The sequence below is a fragment of the Cynocephalus volans genome, chromosome 6, assembly GCF_027409185.1.
Source record: "Cynocephalus volans isolate mCynVol1 chromosome 6, mCynVol1.pri, whole genome shotgun sequence".
Lineage (NCBI taxonomy): Eukaryota > Metazoa > Chordata > Mammalia > Dermoptera > Cynocephalidae > Cynocephalus > Cynocephalus volans.
Window position 1 is genome coordinate 69,476,297 of NC_084465.1, and position 23,081 is coordinate 69,499,377.

The 23,081-nt window shown below is 39.4% G+C and overlaps 1 protein-coding gene across 1 annotated transcript in view; it reads right to left on the reverse strand.

Annotated features, from left to right (window-relative positions):
- Positions 1-23,081, reverse strand: part of SLC25A13 (solute carrier family 25 member 13) — a 192,309-nt gene that overhangs the window by 15,161 nt on the left and 154,067 nt on the right. Inside the window, exon 14 of the mRNA XM_063099805.1 lies at positions 14,243-14,383. Within this exon, the coding sequence (XP_062955875.1) occupies positions 14,243-14,383 (141 nt within the window). The remainder of the gene's footprint in view (positions 1-14,242; positions 14,384-23,081) is intronic.

Here is a 23,081-nt window from a genome sequence, read left to right on the forward strand (position 1 = left end):
AAATTTTAATATGTGTTCTTATTACAGTCATTATCTTTACCTTCTTTCCGTACAATACATATACTTTACACTACTTAAATTAAAAGCGACCCCCATTTTATCATTATAGCATTTTAATTTTAACTCAAAAATCATCAAGCATTTACTATTACCATTTTATACGAGAGTACTTCAAAAAGTTCATGGAAAGATTCATGTTATCTTTTAATTCTATTTTTCTACAAACTTTTTGAAGTACCCTTCTGTGGTGTGTGTGTGTGTGTATACACACATTTAAACTAAGTAAATGTTATTTAAACTAAACATTTACCACTTTCTTTGCTCTCCATTCCTGCTGCATCTCCACCTGGGAACACTTTCCTTCTACATGAAGTACATTCTAGAATTTTCTTTGTTAAGGTTCTACTGGTAATATGCTTTCTGAGTTTTGCCAGTCTAAAAAAATGTCTTTTACTCTTGCTCCTGAAAGATATTTTTACAGGGCACAGAATTCCATTTGAAAGTTGTTTTTCCTCCTGTCACTGAAGACACCATTCAACTGTTTTCTGGCTTCCATTGGTCCTGTTCTTAAATTAGCTGTTGGTTCAACTGCTGACCCTGTGAAGATAAACCTGTTTTTTCTCTGACCATTTATGAACTCTTCTTTAGCTTTGGTGTTCAGCAGTTTTCTCTATGTGTAGTCTGGATTATTTTTATTTATCCCATACCTGAGATCTGTTGTACTTCTTCAATTTATGAATTAACGGCTTTCATTAGTACTGAAAAGTCTTGAGTCATCATCTCTCCTTTCCTTTGGTTTTCTTTTATACCAGTGAGGCTGCCTCCCTCTCTCCTCTGTGTCTCAATCTGTCTTTCAGAAATGCATTCTGAATAACTTCTTATCTTCCAGTTCACTAATTTTCTCTTCCGTTGTTAATCTTTTATTAATCTGTTGTTAAAGCCATCCGTTGAATTTAAAATTTTAATTATAAACATTTTCAGGCTTTTTAATTTTTTAAAACAAATAACATTCATTTTATATTCCTGATAATTTCAAAATTTTAAATCTTTGCAGGTTTAAAGTGCTTCCTATTGATTTTGCTATCTCTTTTTAAAGTGCCTTACTGCCTTGTGTGACCTGAAATTTTTTTTTATTGAGGTGCTCATTCTCCTTGCAATGTTATCTATGAACATTCTTTGAGAACTGGGTTTAAGGTGGCTTTCTCTAGACAGGACTTGTGTTTGCTATTGTTAGGCATCTGGGAGCACTATCAATTTAAGATTACTTAAAAATAAATTCCCAGTTTGAGATTTTTTTTATACCACTCAAGAAATATAAATCCAGCCTGCAAACCCATGGGAGACTGGCTTGGACCTTCTGGATTTTAGGGGTTTCTGCTCATCCCCCCTTTACTCTCTCTCCATTGAGAAGCAAGGCAATTTTCTCTGCAGTGGAGGGTAGAAGGGAGCATTGTTATTTTACACTTCAGGACCAGGAATAGGATAAGACAAGAGTGGTTCCTAGGACAGAAGTTTTAAGAAGGTACTCACTATTGGGTCTGTGCACATGTAAAGTTGGCACCTGAGAGTAAATACCCTCTTAAATGTTGTGACCTAGGTGCCTTGCTTGCCTCATCTTAGTCCTGTCCCTGTTCTTTTAGACTCAGCACTTTGGGCAGTACCTGGTTGTCCTATGAGGCTTCAAAAATTAATGCTCAAGTTCAGTTGCTTGGCAAATGCCTTCAAGGCAAAAGCCAACTTTAGGGTTCTGTTTACCTCACCTAGTTTTAGGCTTAAATATTCCTTACTTCTTTGCTAACTCATGTATTTGAAAAAGCTCTTACAAAATATATTATCCAACATTTTACATTGTTTTCAACAGTATGATTAGTTCAAATATCTTATCTGCCAATAGCCAGAAACCCTACAGAGAGAACTTAACACCATATTGAAGAGATGCTCAAGCTGGCTATTCCTGACACTTGCTCATGACAAGTTTCCTTCAAAAGGTGCAGTGATTATGCAAGCAGCAGTGCCCTGATAATTCTTTTTCTTTCTGGCAGCTGGCTGATACAGGGATCAAACCCTGGACCTTGGTGTTGTCAGCACCACACTCTAACCAACTGAAGTAACTGGCTCCCAGGTAATTTTTTTTTTTTTTCTTCCTGATGTAGATCACAAAGTCCAGGAAGAATTAAAAAAAAAAAAGCTCTTTTTTTCCCATCTCCCTTCAGCATGCTCAGTGAAGGCCATTTCTTTACGACATCAACCATTTGGCACTTAGCTAGCTGAGCGGGTATTCTCTTTGTGTTTCACCACTCTGTGTGCAACTCTTCTGGATGCTTCATCCTTGAAGAGGATGACTTCTCAGACAGAGAAGTAAACTGCGTTCAAAGAAATATATATTCAAAATGTATCATCTTAAATATCTATTTAAGATCTATATTTTAATTCTGCCACTCCACACCATGACAGTACATTGCAGCAGCAAGAATACAGGCTTTGCAACCAGAGATCTGGGCTCAGATCATCACTCTGCTATTTAATAGCTGTTTGATGTTGTGTAATGTTCTTAAAAACTCTGTGCCTCAATGGAATACTACTCAGCCATAAAAAAGAATGAAATTCTGCCATTTGCAGCAATATGGATGAACTTGGAGAAAATTATCTTAAGTGCAATAAGCTAGGCACAGAAAGAGAAATACCTCATTTCCTCACTCATGAGTGGGAGCTGAGACACAAAGTAAAAAACACCATAATAAAACATTGAACTTTTAGAAGGAGAGAACAGACCTATAGTTACTAGAGGTGGGAAAGGGCGAGAGGGATAGGATAGGGAGTAATCAGGTAAGGGGCACAAAAAGTAATTACGATTTATAATGATGAACATGCTAATAATATTGATTTGAGCATTACGTACTGTACACAAATACTGATAGTCAACTCTGTACCCCATAAATATGTATAAAATAATAATAATAAAAAAGAACTCTGTGCCTCCAGTTCCTCATCTATAAAATGTAACACTTGTGCAGACACAATAAACTTAAATCAATGATTAGTATAAAGTATCTAGTACAGTACCTAGCACAAGGATCTTCAATAGTAGGTGATGATAATTACTATATCAAAGAAAAGTACACTATCCTACTGAAGTATAAAATGGAAACAGCTAATACAGTATTTTAATAACTGGCTACTAGAATGTGACTCCTATGTGGCTTCACACCTGAATCATATGAGATTTATACATTTATCAGGCTAAAAGCATATCTTTTACTTAGTGGAAGATCTAATCCTACTAAATAAGTGTATACTAGTTTGCTAAATTGATCATACCCCACATGGACCTCTTTAGTTGTAACAAGAAATATCTCTTTAAATTTTAGAGTTGATGAAAGTTTCTTAAGCTAGCCATTTTTTACATGCATACCTTGGTCACAATTAGAAACCAGAGAATGTAAGGATGGCTTAGGAGAAATATATCCATCACTTCTGGAAAATATATTCAGAGCACCCTATGTACAGTGGGTTTGTAGCATTATTTCATATACTCTCTAACATGAAGGAACAGCATATTTGTCTGGCTAGGCTAAGGCCTGGAATCCTCACAGTGCCAATTGTCTAGCTCTTAATCCTGTTCATGACGTCAATTGTCTAGTTACACGACCACACCAGTGCCAGTTGTCAGGCTCTTTTACCTGCCAGTAATCCTGCACCGACTGGGCCGATTGTCTAGGACTGCGTCTGGAACTCCCAGGCCCCTCAAGCCCATTCACAGACTGGATCACAAACCCTTCACATACCGGGCTGGGTCACCAGACCCCTTCATGCAGGTCTATGAGCTAGGTAACTGGCCAAAGGTCCTTGCAGCCATAGGTTGGAAAGTGTGGCTGTGCTTGGTGGACGCCGGAGGCCAACAGTGGCCCACCTGCCTCACCAAAACTCCTTTTTTTTCTCTCTCTCTCTGTCTCCTCTTTCTCTCTCTGAAGAACACCAGAATAGCAAAAACTAAAAAGATACATTGGCGCACATGCGCACTAACTACACACACACACACACACACACACACACACACACACACAATTTGCTTACAATGGACATGCTGAAACCACACCCAACTGGACCTGAGGTGAGGGCCCTGACCAAACTATTCTATTTTCCCAACGATATTGTACTCTAAAAGTTTAGATAACATAAAAAAGTGCTATCCTAAAATAATCCCATGGGCACTTAGCAAAAAAACCAGAAAAAACAAAACAACAACAAAAGAAAATGTTTTCCCCTGGTAAGATAGTTTATCTGGGGCTTGGGGCTGGGAAACTAACATTTTATATATAGTTAGATACACTTTTCTATCTAAGTTTTCTCCTTTTAAGAAATATACTGCCTATTAAAATGAATTTTTATTGTCCGGAGCACAGGTGTGCAGACTCGAGGGACGGTGCAGGATCACGTGCCCCTTCAGGGCAGCCAAGGCCTTGTGCCCACTGAAGCTGGCAAGGGAACAGCAGCCCCATTGCCCCTCCTGGGAGAGGGGCACTTCCCAGGGGCGGTCTTTCAGCCTTGCCCTGTGGCCACAGCTGCACCTCCTTTCAGGTGAGGCCTCCGCTCAGGTGAGCACCACAGGCCAGCACTGGCAGGCTCTCCTCAGACACTCCACTCAGACCATAAAGCTCTTCTGTTTAAAATAAATAAATAAATAATAAATAAATAATAAAATGAATTTTTAAAAGAACTTTATGGCACTAGAATTATATGTTTACATTCTCTCGCCCCTTTAACACCAATCACTTTGGAGGTAATGACAGCTTATACATCTCTGTAAATCTAGCACCTAACAGAGTGTTAGCACTCAACGAATATTTGGTGGATGAATAGAAGAATGGTAAAAAATTAATTATTTGCTAATATTTTTAAGAATAATTTTTTTCTAGTCGCTTTAGCACACTCAATTGCCTTGAGCACTGTTTTATAGAAGTAATGTTTTCAAGGTATCTTCTTTTTATTTGCTATTCCCAAGTCCAAAGCAGAATGGCTAGCCTAGAGGGGGTTGTTGACCACACAGCATCGGAAATTATCCACGACTGGGGCAGAGTAGAAAGAGCTAGGTATTTCTGCAGGAATTCCTTAGTTGACATTCCACAATCAAAAATTAACAACTAACACATGCACAAAACTCTAGCCTATGTGCTTTACATGCATTATTTTAGTAAATCCCCACAACAATCCTATGAATATAAAGGTACTATTACTACCCTCTTTCTACAGATGAGTCATCTGACACACTGAGACAGAAAGTTTAAAAAATCTTTTTTTCAGTTTATTTTCTTTTAATGAAACCTTTAAATGGAATATGGACAATATCACATTACTTTCAATATTACTCAAATGTTCATACCATATTAGGATATAAAACCTGGTCCCCTTGAGGTATTTGATACCCTCTCCTTAAATTTCTAAAATCTATTCTTTAAATGAGATAATAAAATGTCCAAAATGTTTGTTTTATAGCAGATATATTTGACAAAGAGAATAAAAAGTGAGCTGGCTGGTTAGCTCACTTGACTAGAGCATGCGGTGTTATAACACCAAGGTCAAGGGTTCAGATCCCTGTACTGGTCAGCTACCAAAAAACAAAAAAACAAAAAAACAAAAAACCCACAAAAAACGAAGGAGAGACAATACAAAGCTATCAGTCAGGCACAAAGTTTTGGTTTTTTTTCAATTTTTGGTGCTGCTATATTGGTGAAGAGACTCAGTCTCTCTTCTACATTAAGAAATGTAGTGCATTTTAGATATGTCATATAAGTGGTGTCATGCAGTATTTGCCTTTCTGTTACTGCCTTATTTCACTCAGCATAATGTCGTCCAGGTTCATCCATGTTGTTACAAATGGCAGGATTTCCTTCTTTTTCAAGACTGAATAATATTCCATTACATGAATGTACCTCATTTTCTTTATCTATTCATCTGTTGATAGACATTTGGGTTGTTTCCATATCTTGTCTATTATAAATAATGATAGAATAAACATGGAGTGCAGACATATCTCTGAGATACTGATTTCAATTCTGGATATATACCCAGAAGAGAGACTGCTGGATTGTGTGGTAGTTCTATTTTTAGCTTTTTGAAGACACTCCACACTGTTTTTTATGGAAGCTGCACCAGTTTACATTTCCACCAACAAGTTACAAGGATTTCAACTTCTCCATATCCTCACTAACACTTACCTTTTGTATTTTGTTAACAGCCATCCTTACAGGCATGAAGTGATATCTCTGTGATTTTGATTTGCATTTCCCTAATGATTAGTGATACTGAGTATCTTTTTATACACCTGTTGGCCATCTGTATGTCTTCTTTGGAGAAATGTGTAAGTACTTTGTCCATTTTTGTAACCAAGTTATTTGTTTTTTTGCTATCAAGGTAAAGTTTTTCATATTTTTGGATATTAGCCCCTTATCAGATGTGAGGGTATTTCAAAAAGAAAGATTTGCATTATCTTTTAATTCTACTTTTTTGTGAATTTTTTGAAGTACCCTTATATGGTCTGCAAATATTTTTTCCATTCAATAGATTGTGGTACAAAGTTATGCTTAAGTGAATACAAGTAAATATTTGAATTACAACATGACTCCACTGTCACGTTATGTGGCTCTCTGCTTAGCATATGTGATTTGTACTGCTACTCTGGTTAATTTAAGAATTAAGAAATAGAAGAGTTGTCTTGCCCCACAGTGAATAAAATAATTTTAATTCTTATAAATTAAATTTAATTTCTATAAATTTCTACAAAGTAAAGAGTTCATACAAAACCTTGTGTAGCATATTCTTATTCTAAAAAACAAAACAAAGCAAAATTAAGTCATTGTCCTACAATGTCTAACATTTTATAACAACATTGGTTTCTAAAAACAATTAGGAAAAACACTCATACAACCACACTGGCCTAAGCTGTCACCCATTCTCCCTGGTTAGTGTCATCTCCACTTCCCTAGCACATGTGCTGCCAACAACAACACCAAACCTGCCAGCTGCTCATTATCTATGCTTAGCATATAACCTTCTTTTTAAATTTCCCTGAAAATCAACGTTATTAGGCATTTGCTCTCTCTTACCTAGTTTAGTGTATTTTTATGTGATAGGTCAGGTTTCAAAGAAGTTGGACAGAATTTGAAACCCAGCCTTACCACTTTGCTTACAAGGTATGTTCTCTTGGGAAAATTACCTAAACCTGCCAAGCTTTCCTCAGCTGTAACTTGGAACTTAGAAAAAAAAAAAGTACCTGCCTCACAGGCTGTGGTGAGGATTAAATGAGATGTAAAGCATATACAGCTTTAATCATGGAGCCCAGCAGAGTAATCAGTCAATAAACAATAGCTCTAATGAGCTTATGATGACACTGACACACACCCCCACAACTGTTAAGCCTGGGCTCTATCTCTACTTGCTTCCTGAAAGTTCTAGAACCATATTTGATTTTGGCATCTTCAGATGCTTCGAATCCTTCCATCTTTGGTGACTCCCTTTCCATTCCATCTACAGACAGGACGGCTCTTCCAATAAAATTAAAACAAACAATAATCTCTCAACCTCTTCTCCCTCCCCTCAACATTATCCCTCGACTCTACTCTTCCTTCTAGCTGCTGTATTATTTCTCTTTGCTTCCTTTCAGGGTAAAATCTTTAGATTGAGTGGTGTGTATATTTCCTCATATAGGTTTCTGTTTTCGCTATTCTAATTAAGTTGATTACTTAAAGATAAACACTGACCTCCACCTTTTAGTTCAAATACCTTTTCTTGGCCTTCAACCTCCTTGGTCTCTGCAGCACTTGGTACCACCCACCTTCCCCTCCTCTCCTAGCGTCTACAATGCTGTTCATTCCAGCTTTCCACCTGACAGCTACTTCTGCTATCTTCTCCACCCATACTGCTTTCTGCCACCTAAGTGTGTGTGGTGTCTGAGTTCTACAACTGGTTTCCCATCAGCTTGGAGATCTTACACATTCTTAATGCTTCATGCATGCAGATGACCCTCAAAGAGCATCTATAGGCTCCAACCCTCTGCAAGGCTCTAGTCTTACATTCAGTATGGTAGAGAAAGAAAAACAATGGACAGGGAGTCAGGAAACCTAGTCTCCTGACTGGTCCTGCCCCTGCCTACCTAGGTCACCAAGCTAAATCTCATAAGATTTCTGGGCTTCTACTCCTCAGTTATGATGGTAACAATGGATAGAAGGTCTGTTAAGGTTTCCTGCAGCATCTTAAATATTCTGAAATTCTGAGGTTTATGGTATTGGCATGCATCCAGGTGTTCAAGCCAGAAATCTGGGAGTCATTTCTAAACTTCCTTTACTTTCCACCTTTCATCACTTTGCAGGACTTTGTGAGGCTAACGCTCACACATCCCCCTCACGACCCCCACTGCCACTGCCCTGGTCTAGGTCGGTATCATCCCCTCCTCCTGCCCTATCCCCTCCAACCGTCCTCCCTGCCTTCATCTTGCTCTCCCATTCTCTACACTGAAGCCATGATACCTGTCCTCAAACTCAAACCCGATTGTGCCATTTGTTTTCGTCTTCCACCTGAATAACTATGATTCCTCGCTCAAGGCCATTTCCCCTTCAGAAAGCCTCCCTGGCCTTCGTGCTATGAGTTAGTCCCACCTCCCTTAGAGCCCTGTGCAGCCTCTCAGACAGATTTTCTGAGGATCTGCTTACTTGACTGAGTGCCCCCACGACACAGTAAAGCCCTTATATAGCCAGGCCTTATTGATTTTGCTTCATATCCCCAGCACATAGGGCCAAGCTTGCTGGGGGAAGAAAAGGATGCCTCAAATTGGAAAGGAGTCTCCTCACCTTCCCTAATATCATGGCCTTCTTTGGTTATTACTCACCAATTCACTTACCTTCTCCTGCCCCAATAGCCTTTTTCTTACCATTCATTTGCTCAACAAATATTTACCCAGTGTCTACATATGTGCCAGAAACTGTTACAAGCAGCAGTGAACAAGACAGATCCTGCTATCAAAGTACACTCTAGATAAGGAACACACACACACACACATACACACACACACAGAGAGAGAGAGAGAGAGAGAGAGATCAGATGGTGACAGATACTATTAGAGAACCTGAAAGAAGGATGTGACAGCAAGTGACCAGGCTGTTGAGCTAAGATCTGAGAAAGGCAGCCAGGGTAGCTAGCAGGTAGGAGGGAGATACAAAATGGGAAAACAGGGTTAGCAGGCAGGCAGCTGGGGATCTGTTCTAAGTACAAGAGGAAGCTTCTGGAAGGTTTTTCACTGGGGACATATGGTTTCTGCAGGGCCCATTAGCTTCTCATTTCCTTCTGGTTTCTGCTCAGATAACTCAGACCATAGGCCTCCTCTGACCACCCTTATCAAAATGCACCTCCATCGCCCCAACCCTGACTTGGCCCTTCTGCATCCCCTTACCCTGCCTTCTTTTTCTTCAAGGTTCTTAGCACCACCTGATGTCATATATTTGTTTCCTTGATGGCTGACTTTTTCTGCCGACCCAGCTGTGAGCAGGGCCTGGGCTTTTCATAGCCACCTCCTATATGGACAGAATGGTGCGGACACACAGTCAGCTCTAGTGTACTGAGCAAGTGAATTAATCTGATTTACATTTCAAATGAATCACTCTGGCTGCTGTGGCAACAATGGATTTGGGGAAGTCAAAAGTCAAATAAAGAAAGCCCCAGGAGTTCCAGATGGAAGATAAAAGTAGGAGAAGTGGACAGGTGGGAACTCCACTAGGAACTCTCCCTTGGTGTCAGAAAACCAGCATGGCAACACGTTCTTAAATGACTAAACAATTGCTTTCTTCACAAGCCATGAGCACATTCAAAGAAAGTTTGTTAAAAGCTGATAAATGGAGGAATTAAGTTACCAAGATGAAATTGATAAGAATATGGAATTTGATAAAAATCTATTAATACTAAAAAATGCACATACCCCTTGACCTAACAGCTTCATTGCTAGAAATTTATCCTTTACAAACACTCACAAAAGTATGTTGAAATACAACCAGGGATGTTCTTCTTGTCACTGCTTGTAAGATCCCCAAACTGGAAACAACATAAATACTCATCTATAGAAAACTGGTTAGAAAAACTTTAAAAAATTTATATATATATATATATATATATATATATCTGTTATGTAAAACAAGGAAATAGCTTTAAGATATGTTGTGTGTTTAGAAAGATTCTATTTGTGTTAAAACACACACTATATATTGATATTGATGTGGGTACAATTTGTCATTACAGAGGGAGAGGGAGGAAAGAGATAAATACTGATGTAAGTAGAAAGTTTTATTCTTTTTTTAATATAAAAAAAAAAAACCCTTAAGTGGTGGCTAACCTTTGAAGTGAATGGAGTGGTAAGGGGTAGAGAGAGAATTTTACTTTCCTTCATATAAGTTTCTGAATTATTTAATTTTTTTTTTGAAATATAAACTTGTGTTTTACTTTTTAAAATAAAAAAAAAAAATCAAACAACGTTCCTTTGAGATAACTAGCAGAAAAAACAAGAATGTACTGATATCTCATTACCTGCTTTCTTAATTTATGGACAACAGCTCCAATAATTCATTTATACAGACATTATGGATGAACACATATCCATACTATTTACATGTTTGAATACTCTGTCAAATACAGTGGGATAAAACAAATGCCTTTGATTAAAACACAGCAGACAGAGCCCATATTTCTCAGTGACCTTCAGTGCTAGAGCCAATGTTTAATTTGTGGCCGCAGAATTTGAAAACTGTCTTCAGCAATGCTTGATGGATCCTAGCTGTCATTGCTTCACTGACCATTTTTTGTCCTCAAAAAGAGACACAAACTGTTCCACTGCTTCCTAATGAAGCACCTTTTGGCATATATTAACTGTGCTGCCATTTAATGTTAATTGACAAGTCTCATTTCATTCCTAAATTCTGTTCCCTCATTAAAGCTCTGACGGCTTCTAAGGAAAAGAGGTACACAACTTTTTTTCTATGACAAAATTAATTTGACTTACTTTATGCTCCAGGAGCTTATGCAATAAAACGTAAATTACCCAGGGACAGGGAAATACATCCTCACATATTCTTAAGAAAAGTAGTTATGTTGCAGGTATTTTTTCTTAACTATACTATATTCAAATAGCTCTTTCAAAGGCAATTAGTTTTTCTGCCTTCACTTCAATCAACCCCTCCTTGTGCTATAACTAAATCTCTCTACACGGTACCATTTTAGAGGGGTGGGCTTTGTTTACATGGTTCACTAAATCAGCTCTAAGCTATTTCTAACTTCAGGAATGTGAAATGTTTACCATATCTACCTTTTTCAGTTGCAAATTATTCCTAAAAGCATGTATTCTAATCATCACAGAATAGTTTGGTATTTTGCAAGTCAATTCAGGAGAAAAACAGAAAGCCTCCTTAAGTCCAATTTAGGTAAGGTTAAGCTCAGCAGGGCTAAACACACAGACAGAGCCAACCACTCACCCCTCCTGTGTCCAGCATTGTAATGTTAACAACAACCAACAAAAGGACCCAGGGACAGAGAAGGAAGATTACCTGTCCCACCTAAAACTGGGACAGTGGTTCTCTTTTTAAAGACCCACCTGGAGGGACACATACCAGGTTTAAAAGTACTGTATTAGGTCATTCCCCGGTTATTTGCATTTTTTTACCCAACCAACTGGAAACAGAGATAAGTTTTACTACTAGAAAGCACTTTCCTTAAACAAAAACACATTGAACTATACAGCCATGCTAAAGCTGTGATGCTCCCTAAAAGGATGAGTCTTAACCTGATAAAATGATTTCTGACTGTGGAAGGGTAGGGTGGGCCTGGAGAAGAGGGGCTCACAAGAAACAAAGCCAGAGGCAGGAAGCTGGGATAATAAGAACGAGGATTACAGAGGGAGAAGACACAATCATGCTGAAAGGAGCCCACACCACACAGAGGGGAATGCTGCCGAACGAATGAAGTCCAGACTCACAGGTCTCTGTGAATTTACCAAACTGATGGCCAGCAGAAAAGTAGAGATTGCCAGGTCACTCTCTCGCAAAGAAATCAAGTTTCCAGAAGCTCAAAGCATTAGTGACTTCACTTGGTAATTACCAGTACATCAAAAACAGCGCTTTGTAAGGCAGCACCAAGCCCTGTGGAATGCCTCTGAACTAGATAAAACCACTAGACTAGTAATTAAACTAACTTTATATGAGAGAGTTCTCTTGCTCAAACTTGAGCAATCCTGCTCATTTCAGGAAGCAATTTTAGCACAAAAGTGGAAACAAGAAACTTGTGAGCCCCAATTTCAGCTCAGATACTATGGTTGGCAGGCTTCATTCACCTAACTACAAAATCAGGATACCAGCAGCTTCCAAGAAATGTTAAAGGGGATTAAGATTATGAAATCACGTGAAGATGAAAAGCACTAAGTCCAAGTCTTGTATCATTTGCAGGTAGTTTAACAGTCTCAGTTTCAGTATCAGCAAACAAGTTTTTACCATTTTATCCATCTAGACATTTCAATAGCAGTCATTGCCATAGTACCTAAGTGCTTTTTCACCAGACAACCAGATAAAGACTGCTTGGCATCTTGTCACAATGACATGCTGCTACATCGTGTTATAGACTGCAAGAACCTAAAAATTTAGAAAAGAAGAACTCTCTTCAAATTGATCAATGCTATACCTCATGACAATACTGCTTATTTCGTACAGATGGGTAATAAATTGGTAAATGAAATAGCTATAGAACATTGTTACACTGTACAAACAGATTGAACATCTTAAAGTGCTACTTTAAAAAAATCAGCATGTTTATTATTAAACACCACATATGCTTAAATATAATGCAAGTTTTTTTCCCCTAAAATTAAATACAGAAAAAGAGGGTGTCACATTACATTTGATTCTTACAGTCTCAGGTTGTGGGGTTCTATTCTAATCACTTGACCTTGAGAAGTACAGAGTACCATTTGGGGAAGGCAGATTTCACCTAAAATATTCTCAATTATTACTAATTCTGAAGTTTACCAAGGTCACCTGTGGAACTCAGATTAAAAAGAATATATGGGGGTGGAATCTCAGAAATGCTGTGAATGTCAAAACAAGTCATTTAAAGTTCACCCTAAAAAGCAATGTGGGAAGTTTACTTATGGGACTAGTTATATCCATTTAGGACAAACTGGTAATAAAAAAAGGAAATCAATTGTCTTAATGTTAATATGTCTATGGGATAAAATTTCTAGAGACAATATTGTACATGGAGATTAAAAGTGCTTCATCTTGCACAGCTTGAGATTCAAATGAAGACAACATACTCTACAAAACCATGTTAACAGGTGATCCCCAAAGTGGATTATGTGGTGGCCAAGATGCTGATTCAAAATTCGTATGAATAATTTGAATAAAACATTTCCTGACACAGAAAAAAAGCAATATTAATTATATATATTTCTGTGAAAACAAATGAAACTATTTTAAGTGGACATTTGACTTTCCCCGTACAGCACTAAAGGTTTACTTGTTCAGGTTGGCATAAAACATTCTTCTCATTGAGAAATGGTGAACACTTTTTGTTTGATAAACCTTACAGGTGGGCATATATGCAGTTAATTCTAGTATATTCCATTACAACTTTTTGGTAAAGGAGTGTGAATAACAAATTTCAAGAATCCTCTAAAAGTCTGATTTTGCAATCATTCTGAAAAACCATTTTCTAAATGAAAAATGGTTAGGGTTTATAATAATTAAGACAAGGCATACGTATATATAGGAAACATGAATAGGACCGGAATATACAGGATCAGAAAATAAGTTCTTGGTCTGATAAAGGATTCTCCTTACACTAAGCTCAGCTGTATCCCCTGAAAGATGGTGCCCTGTGAGCCTTAAACCTATCCGTCATGGAAGGGCAGCACTGCGAATTAGGTTTTGGTATCAATAACAAATCCAAATAAAGCTCCAGCCAGTGCTGCAGCAAAGAACTACACTGAACAACTCCAGTGGACGCCATTCGCATCACAGTCATCTCAGATTTCTGTATTTATAAGGACAGTTTTTCAGGAAAAGGCAGGAAAGGGAACCTCCTTCTAACTGGCATGAAAGTTCAGCTCAATGTCTTCTCCAGGTGTAGAAATGTGAGAACTCTATTTCAAGCTGATAAACAGTTACTAGTTTAGGAGATGAGAAAGTAACCAAACATAAATGACTGAAAGAAAAGTTACCTTATAGATCCCAAAGAAACCCAGGTCCCGCACGACAGACAGAGCGCTGACTCGAGGACCAGTGGTGATTTCTCCAGCCACTTGCAAACGGATCTTGACGATTTCTAAAGGATTTGTGAAAATCACCTGGGAGCCTCCTGCCTAAACAGAGAAAGAAAAAATCTGGGATCGGAGCAGGAAATGGTAGGCTGGGTCAGGAAGAGATGAATGATTATTCTCAATAAATCTCAGAATATTCTACCCTCAAGAGGCTGTAGTTTCAGTCCTTGTCTGGTCATTTAAAACAATTGGCGATTATGAGTTTGAATCAAAATACAGTTACTGCCTAGAACGCCCGGGAAAGAGGCCCTACCTCATTCATGTGGAGGCTGAAAGAGGGCAAAGACCAGAGAGACTTCTCTCGGCCTCACCAGAGTCCTCACACTAAAATGACAAAGATTCCTTGAAGCACAAACAATTGCCACCACAGGGCTCAAAGCCAAGGGCACAAAGGGAGTAATAAAATAAAAAGCAATTAGTATCTGATTAAAGAGACACAGATCTGCCTCTCAGAATAGGAGGGCAAGGAGGACAAAGATCCTCGAATGATGGATTTCATGATTCTGGCAATGATTCAAAAATTGCCACAGAACATGTAAAGTTAGATGAAAGCTATTTTTTTCTTCTCTTAAAAAATCAGGTCTATCATCAAATATTACTTTATGGAGTTACATATTCTTTTAATGTTATTTATATATTACCTGTGTATAGAATTGCTATTTCATATGAGATAAATGATATGTCAAAGTTGTAAAAATATGCATTAAATCAATTATGGCCCCAACTTTGAACGATGTGTGTCATTTCATTCCAGCAATGGCTGAGTGCCACACCTCCGAGATCATCAGTGAAATCTTTAAAGTGCACTATAAGAGAAATCTTAAGCTAGCTATTTTGAAGCTAAGCCTATATTTATCAAAAGCAATTACATTCTTTCTTACTGTACTTCAACTTGTTATTCCTTGTCACAAGTATACTAAATGTTTATATCATCCAAACTAAGGTTAGTATGCAATGGAGTTCAGAATATCCATTATATAATGATGTCATCAAAGCCAGACCACAGACATGGTGCCTACATTTTACAGCTTAGTAGATGCCATCATGGTAACAGATACAATTTGGATCAACATCATACAAAATTACATCTTAGTAGATTGTCTGATCCCAGTAACCATCATATACACTCTGACAAAATGGCCTGTACTAATTAAAACTAGTTACAAGGATAGTCTTTGAAGTATTATTGATAATGGCTGGAAATAAAAATTATAAACAGCATAAATATCCAATGGTAAGGGATGAATTAAATGAACTTGAGTATGTCCATGCGTTGAGATACTACATAGCCAATAAAAATTTTGTAGAAAACTCTTCAATATATACAGTTAAGTAGAAACTCTCATACATTTAAAATGCGTGTACACCATCCCTACCACCATGTAGAAGAGATATACCAAAGTGGTGTTTTTGAGGTGGTAGGATTACGGATATTTTTTTTTTTCTGTTTTTTTTTTTTCCCCCTATCTGGCTCATGCCTTAACTTAATAAAGAAAAATAAATCCTTCTGTGTAACTTATCTAATGATACACATAACAATGTTGACAAATTTTTTTTTAAGAAACGTTCATCCATTAACTCTCTAAATCAAATTATTTTTCCATTTTTACCAACTTGATGCCTTTATCAAGACACATTTATGTTTGAAATCAAACAAGGATTTTCCTTCCCTCCACTCACTAGAACTGTTTAGAAGGCACTAGTGTTCTCCTGTGTTTTTACTGCCACAGACTTCCTCTCCTTGTTTGTTTCTACCATGTTTTGCCCAGCACCTTCGTCTCTTCTAGATGACTCTAAGGAGGTGGGCCAAACAATTTTGGTAGGAAAAACCTGGGTCGGATTCATTGAAAGATCCAAGAAAAGGCCTTATAAAGTAGGAAGCAGAGTGTGAGATGACAAACACAGAGGATGGAGTGTCCTTCTGGTGCACACAAGGACGTCCTGTTCCCTGCTCTACCGCTTTGCTCACACACTGCTGCAACCTGCAGGGACGTGGGAAGAACCACCCCTTGCACCTACATTTTTCATGGGACATGGAAGAAGTTGTTTCAGGTTGGCAGAAAGAAGAGATGACATGGTCCTAGCCTACTAATTGTGCTAAGAACACAGGAAGGGTTCTCTTCTGGACCAGAGCTCTCTTCATATGAAAATAAAAATGTTCCGAACAGAGTTACAAAAACAAATAAAAATTAAAAATGTAAAGACTGTTTTATGGGGGCAGAATGGCTGAGAAAAATTCACTTGGTCAGAATTAGCCTGAGGGCTGAGTTTTCAAAGCTCAAGAGAGGGTAAGACCATCTTTACCAAAGGTAAAATGGAGAGGATATAACAACCACAATTACTTGAAGTTGATACGACAAGCAAACAGGGGGGACATTGTTGGGGGGGAGGGAGGAGTGAGGGAGGTTTTGGTGATGGAGAGCAATGATCAGCCACAATGTATATCAACAAAATAAAATTTTTTAAAAAAAGGTAAAATGGAAAGTAATTAGAGATTGTTCTTCAATCTTCTTGAAGAACAAAAGAGGAACACAACTTACACTCATCCAAGCACTGCCAACAGTGGGTAAGGAGGCAGTTGTGTATTCAATGGGAAGACTGAGCCTCAGTCCCACTACATGTCAAACCATCTCATTTGCTATGAAGAGCAGAGGGATGGCGAATATATAGCAGCCAGCACAGTGCTCAAGACAGAGCAATTTCTCCAAACATGTTGGTTTCTTTCCCACCTTCTCCTAAGTTGGTGGTTCTCCTCCCAGGTTGCATGATACAATCACTTGCAGAGCTTTAAAAAAGTAGTGACTTCTGGACCCCACCACAGATAATTAAATAAGAATTTCTGCATCTGCCTGTTAAAAATTTTCCTATGCGATTATTATGTGCAGTGAGGGTGGAGAATCATTTCACTGTATCATCTCTAGGATCCCTGTCCATGCTGAGAGTCAGTTTAATAGGTTTTGTTTAAGCTATAATTTCTAATCCCAGCCTTCTGTATTATTTCAGAGTAACTTTTATATATTTTATGTCTGATCTCATAATAATATTTTTCTGCATGTTCAAGTGGTGCCATTATTAAAGAGTATAATTCTTAAGTAAAGAATTGCTGTTTTATCATCTTATATCTTTACTAATACCTGTAAAAGTTAACATTATAGACAATGAAATAACTTACACAGAACTCTCTGATTCCAAGCCAATTGACAGATACCAATTCTTTTAAAACAAAAAATGAGTTCTCATCACTAAGGATGATACAAGAGTCAAATCCACTTCAGAGAGCTGCAGGAAACAGATGCATCAGGAAGAGAGAGTATAGTGACACCAGGAAAACAAATGATCTACCTGTTACCTCTGGTGGACTCAGAAAGAAAGAACCTACAGACTCAAAGTGGCATACTGTAAACGTGCCAGAGATGAAACAGGTCCTTTGGAGTCAAGCTGGAAGGAAATGAGAGACTGAAAGGCACCAAGAGAAGATGCTTATCATCAGCTGCACGGTGTCTGGGCACCACCCTGACTTGATCGCTGAGCAGCATACTGCCTGCTGCTCTCCTGACTCCTGGTCTATTATCCATTCACAGTTCCTTGCCCATGTTCCTCTTTTGCAGAGATCAAAGACAGCCGAATCAGCAGACAATGGACAGGAACACTTATTGTGCACAATGTCTCTGTGTCCCTCATCACTTGAGAGCTCTGGCTGTGTGAAGATACTGGCTTTTTTTGTGTGTGCAATTTTGTCACTAATCATTTCCTACAAGTTGACTTTCTGGAGTTTGTGGCAAGCAGGACAGGGAAAGATTTTCTAAACTGAACTGGCTGAGTGTGACACATTTACACTGGGGATACTGACTCTCCACCTGCTTCCTGGTACGGTCTTTGTTACTGATATCTGTTACTTTCTGATATCTGGATCAACTATGAAAGAAACGCATATGCCTATTATATAGTCACTTCTGCTACTTGATCATTCATTATTTATTCAACAAATATTTATAAGCACTCACGTTCAAAGTTTGTCCTAGGAACTGCAAGGACACAAGATACTCATCTTGAGTGAGAAAGCATTCTATTCTCAAGGAGTTTGAAGTAAGGGTAGAGGTAATGAATATTCATTAAGCATCCATTACAGCTATTAGGTTATTGATTTGCACATATGTCTTCAGTCCATTCAAGAAGTGCTTTTTCCAGATTTTACAGAAGAGGAAATTGAGGCACAGAAAGATGAAAGCAACTATTATAAGCTGATCTGTGTTCCACCAAAAGTCATAGTTGAAGTCCTAGCCCCCAGTGCCTCAGAATGTGACTCTATTTGGAAATAAGTAATTTAAAAAGGAAATGAAGTTAAAACAGTCTTTAGGGTGGGCCTTAATCCAATCTAGTGGGGTTCTAATAAGAAGAGGAAATTGAGACACAGACATGTAAGGGCACAGAGAAAAGACCATGTGAGGACATAGAAAAGGCAGCCATCTGTAAGCCAAAGAGAGAGGCCCCAGAAGAAATCAACCTTGCCAACACCTTGAACTTGGACTTCTGGCTCTCAGAAATGTGAGAAAATAAAATTTCTGTTGTTTAAGCCATCCAGTTTGTGGTATTTTGTTTTGGGAACCTTAGCAAACTAATACAGCAACTTACCCAGCAAGCAGAGGAAATAATTTTCTATGGAGTTCAACAACTATATGCCACAGGAATACAGAAAATGGCACATAAGAAAAAATGTAACATATGATAAGAACTAAAGTCAGACAAATTAGTAAGACAGTCAAAAGAGGGAAAAATTTTTCTTGGCTGGGTTGTTCTGGGAGGTGAAGATAACATGTTAGCTGGTGACTGAAGTGTGATTAGGATTTAGATAGTCCAGGCAGAAAATGGCACAAAGGCACAGTGACAAGGGCATGCCAGACGTATATGGGTAACAGATCCAGCATGTGTCTGTCAAGCAAAATTTTTATAAGGATAATTGTATGATCTCAACATCATCATCCACTAGCATCTATTGAGTGCTTACCATGTACCAGACATTGTGCTAAGAGTTTTTTATAAAAAAAAAATTATTTCTGGTCTTCATAATAATAAGGTAGATAATATTATCATCCAGGTTTTAAAAGTGAACAAACTGAGGCTGATAGGAGTGAAGGAGGTTAATGAACTTGCTTGAGATCACACAGCTAGGGAAGTGGAGCTTGGATTCAAAGCCAGACCTGCTGGATGTCAGGGCCTGAGGCCTGGAACGGACCAGAGCCTTTTGCCTTCAGTGACATAGAAGAGGTATGAAAGGGTGGCTGAAAAGAAGACAGCTGGGGCCACATCACGGAAGGTCCAGGATGCTGTCTTGAGGAACAGGATTGCATTCTGGAGGTGGTGTGTACAGTGTGTAGTGGCAGGAGAGCTGGTAAGTAGAGTTTAGGAGCTGTAGAGTAGCCTGACTATTATCTATGCCTCAGGAAGATGCCTAGGAAGCAGAAGGAAGAAGGCATATTAGAGAGGAAGCACTCAGAGGGCCCGCCCTGTGGCTCACTCGGGAGAGTGCGGTGCTGGGAGGTCCGAGGCCTTGGGTTCGGATCCTATATAGGGATGGCCGGTGCGCTCACTGGCTGAGCGTGGTGCTGATGACACCGTGCCGAGGGTTGCGATCCCCTTACAGGTCAAAAAAAAAAAAAGGACTCAGAGGTGGGGATAACAATTAGGGTTTTAGCAGACTAGGTGAAAGATAAAAGGCGAGAATCAGAACAAGTACATTGGTGATGAGGCGGATGGGGAGGTAATGGACGAAACAGAGACCAACTGGGTTTGGCTGCTGAATATGGGGGAAAGGAGTCAGTAAGGTCAAAGAAAGGATCCAAGTTTTTACACCTTTGTAACAGGAGCAAAGGGTTATTTATAAAGAGAAATAGGACACTTTTAGAAGGCAATAGAAGAGTGAATTGGGAGTTAAGGACAGAGACACAGATGAGGGAGTCATTCCACCTATACAACTGAAGGCAGGAGCTTATATGGGGTGGGAAGAAGAAAAATGGGAGATTGATGAGAGACCTAAGCAGTGATGAGAAATCTCTATTACACACCAGTGTATGGGAATCCAGGCACAGAAGTCAAGAAAGGGGCTTCCAGAAGAAAGAAGGTGAAATGATCAACAATGACAACAATGTTACAGGGAGGCAAAATCTAGCACATGGGTGACCTGTGGTGGGAAAGTGCATGCTGAGGAATTAGAGTTGTGCAGATGACTTTAAAGGGAAGAGAAAGTGGGAAAATGATATTCGTTATGAGAGCAAGCAAAGGACACTGATCATTTATTTATGGTAATAAAGGAGAAAAGATCTAGGAGGGAGAGTGGAAAGATAAAACAGCGCTGGGGATAATTATGCTATGCTTAAGCAAAACAGCACAAGTTCCAAGTGGAGAAGGAGGAGGGATGGAAGGTGGAGTGAGAAGCCTCTGGATTTGCCTTAATGACACACAAAGCTGGGGGTAATTTTGTTGCAGAGCAGAAACTGACAACCAGTAGTTGTCATTATTTATGCTTTAAAGATAAAAACAGAATCAAATGGAGTAAGATTGGACACAAGGAAATATGATTAAAGTTTTGGTGCAGAAACCAAAACAACAACAAAAGACCCCCTTCGGAATCAATACTAAAATAGTATATTGACTCTCCATTAGAAGTTATGGTGAAGTTAGTCTGATTTGCAACACAGACAAGAAGATGAAGTCACTAATGGCATTTAAAGATGAGTCCACAGGCAACTGGCTCATGTACTCTATCCCTCAACTCAAAACAGACTGGGAGACACAGCAGGCAGCCCCGTGTTTGTGTTTGTTTGTTTATTTATTTACTATTAGTATTGTTTTTACATTCTAAGATGTTGTTGCAGAGCAATGGGAGTGGGAAGGGTGGGGAGTGGGGAAACAGAGGCTGGCATGGGGCATGGGGCAAGGGGCTGGCCCACAGCCTGCTCCTTTGCTTGCCTAGTTTTAGGAGGTGGGGGCAGAGTGTGGCTGAGGCCTGTGGGGGGCCTCCCCACCCCGGCTCAGGGGCCCGAGGGGCTTCCAGCTCTTCTAGGATTTATAGGGGTTCTTTAGTGGTGTTAGACCTTTATTGGTTAATATCAAAACTCTGTCTGATCTGTGGGGGTTGTAAGAACCCAAATGCCCCAAGGGATCACACCCTAATCACATAAGTCCTTCTTGGCCACACCCCATCATGGCGCTGGTTGCCCTTCTCTTCTGTATTCTTCCTGCCGGTGCGAATCACACACCAATCAGCTTTCCCCGAGCCCCATGCGGTATGCTAAGTAGGGACTGTATTCTAGCCAATCAGCTTTCCCTTAAAGCCCTATATATATGTGTGTGTGCTGCCTAATAAACGAGCTCTCTCCGGTGGATCCTCAACTGGTGTCGACTCGTCCTTTCAGGGGTTTTTATATTTTCTTTCAGTTCTGTGTTGGATTATTAGCTGCACCCACCACTTAAACTCTGCACTGGAATTAACTTGTTGTCCTTTGCTTACTTCTAAAATGGGGGAACTTCCTGTGGGAACCAGCGCTTGCACCCTGTGGTTGAGCTAAATTGCTGCTTTGCTGCTGATTCTCTGGGGAAGGCTTTTTGTGCAGCTTGGGTTTTAATTGTTGACTTTTTAAGCACTTCTGGGTCTTGTGAGGTCCAATACACATGGGTTGTGTGGAAACTCTGGTCTGGATCTGAGTCTTTTCAGCAAACTGCACCCCCTACAGTTCTATATTCCTGACCAGTCTCCACTGAGTAGGCCTGCACTGATTGGGGGGCAGATCAGCTGTCCATGCTGTGCCCCAGTACTCCCCCCATGGGCCTGTCTCCCCCACTGTCTGCACTCCAAACACTTTCCATGGGGTGAGCCATGCACCAGTCCCTTATGATGACTCACTGGCCTGAGTGGCTCCTTTTTTCAGTTGTCTGTGGCCACTAGCTCATATGTGGGTCCACGGGAACCCTGTTATTGGTCTTGCTGGTTTTGGGGCCACCAAGGGCCTCTTCTCCCCTACAGCCTCCAAGCAACTACATACAAAGGGCACAGCAGTGGTTTTTGCCAGTTCTTGTTCTGTGTGCTCACCAGGGCCAGCCTTGAAGCGGCCAGGGCTCAAAACCATCTGAGTGGTCCCTTGTATCCCTCATTGCAGGTTCTCCTGCCTTCATGTACTCCATAGCTCTCTCTCCTCCTCTTCCCCTGAGCTCTAATGGCCCTAGCCTGGCTGTCATTGCTTTTTAATAGTTGTAAACTGGGTGACTGTGGAAGACAGTGATACTGGGGACCATCTATTCTGCCATCTTGATTCCCTAGCCCTGTGTTTGAACACAGCTCAGGGCTGCATGTCTGCATTTGGCCTCAGGGGACCCAGATTCACAGGCAGCACCACAGTGGTTCTCTATTAAGAGCCTACTGTGTGCAGGCAGATCTGTGTGCAGATGGGAAATGATTAAGTACAGTGGTATGTGGATTCTTACCATATTACCAGGTACTGCACAAGAACATTTTGTAGGTCACTCTACTAGCATTGAATACTAGCATCAGTATGACAAAAAATTTGTAGCATTTTTTTTTTAAAAGGGAGTCTGTCATTCAAAAACATTAAATGTCTTAAAGAAATAATAGACCAAAAAAATTACATTTTTTTTTTTTTTAACAAGTGGCAGCAATAAGAAATAACAGGACCAAAATGAAGAAAAGTATAGATGGTTTTAAAGAGACCTAAAGGATTTGAAACAA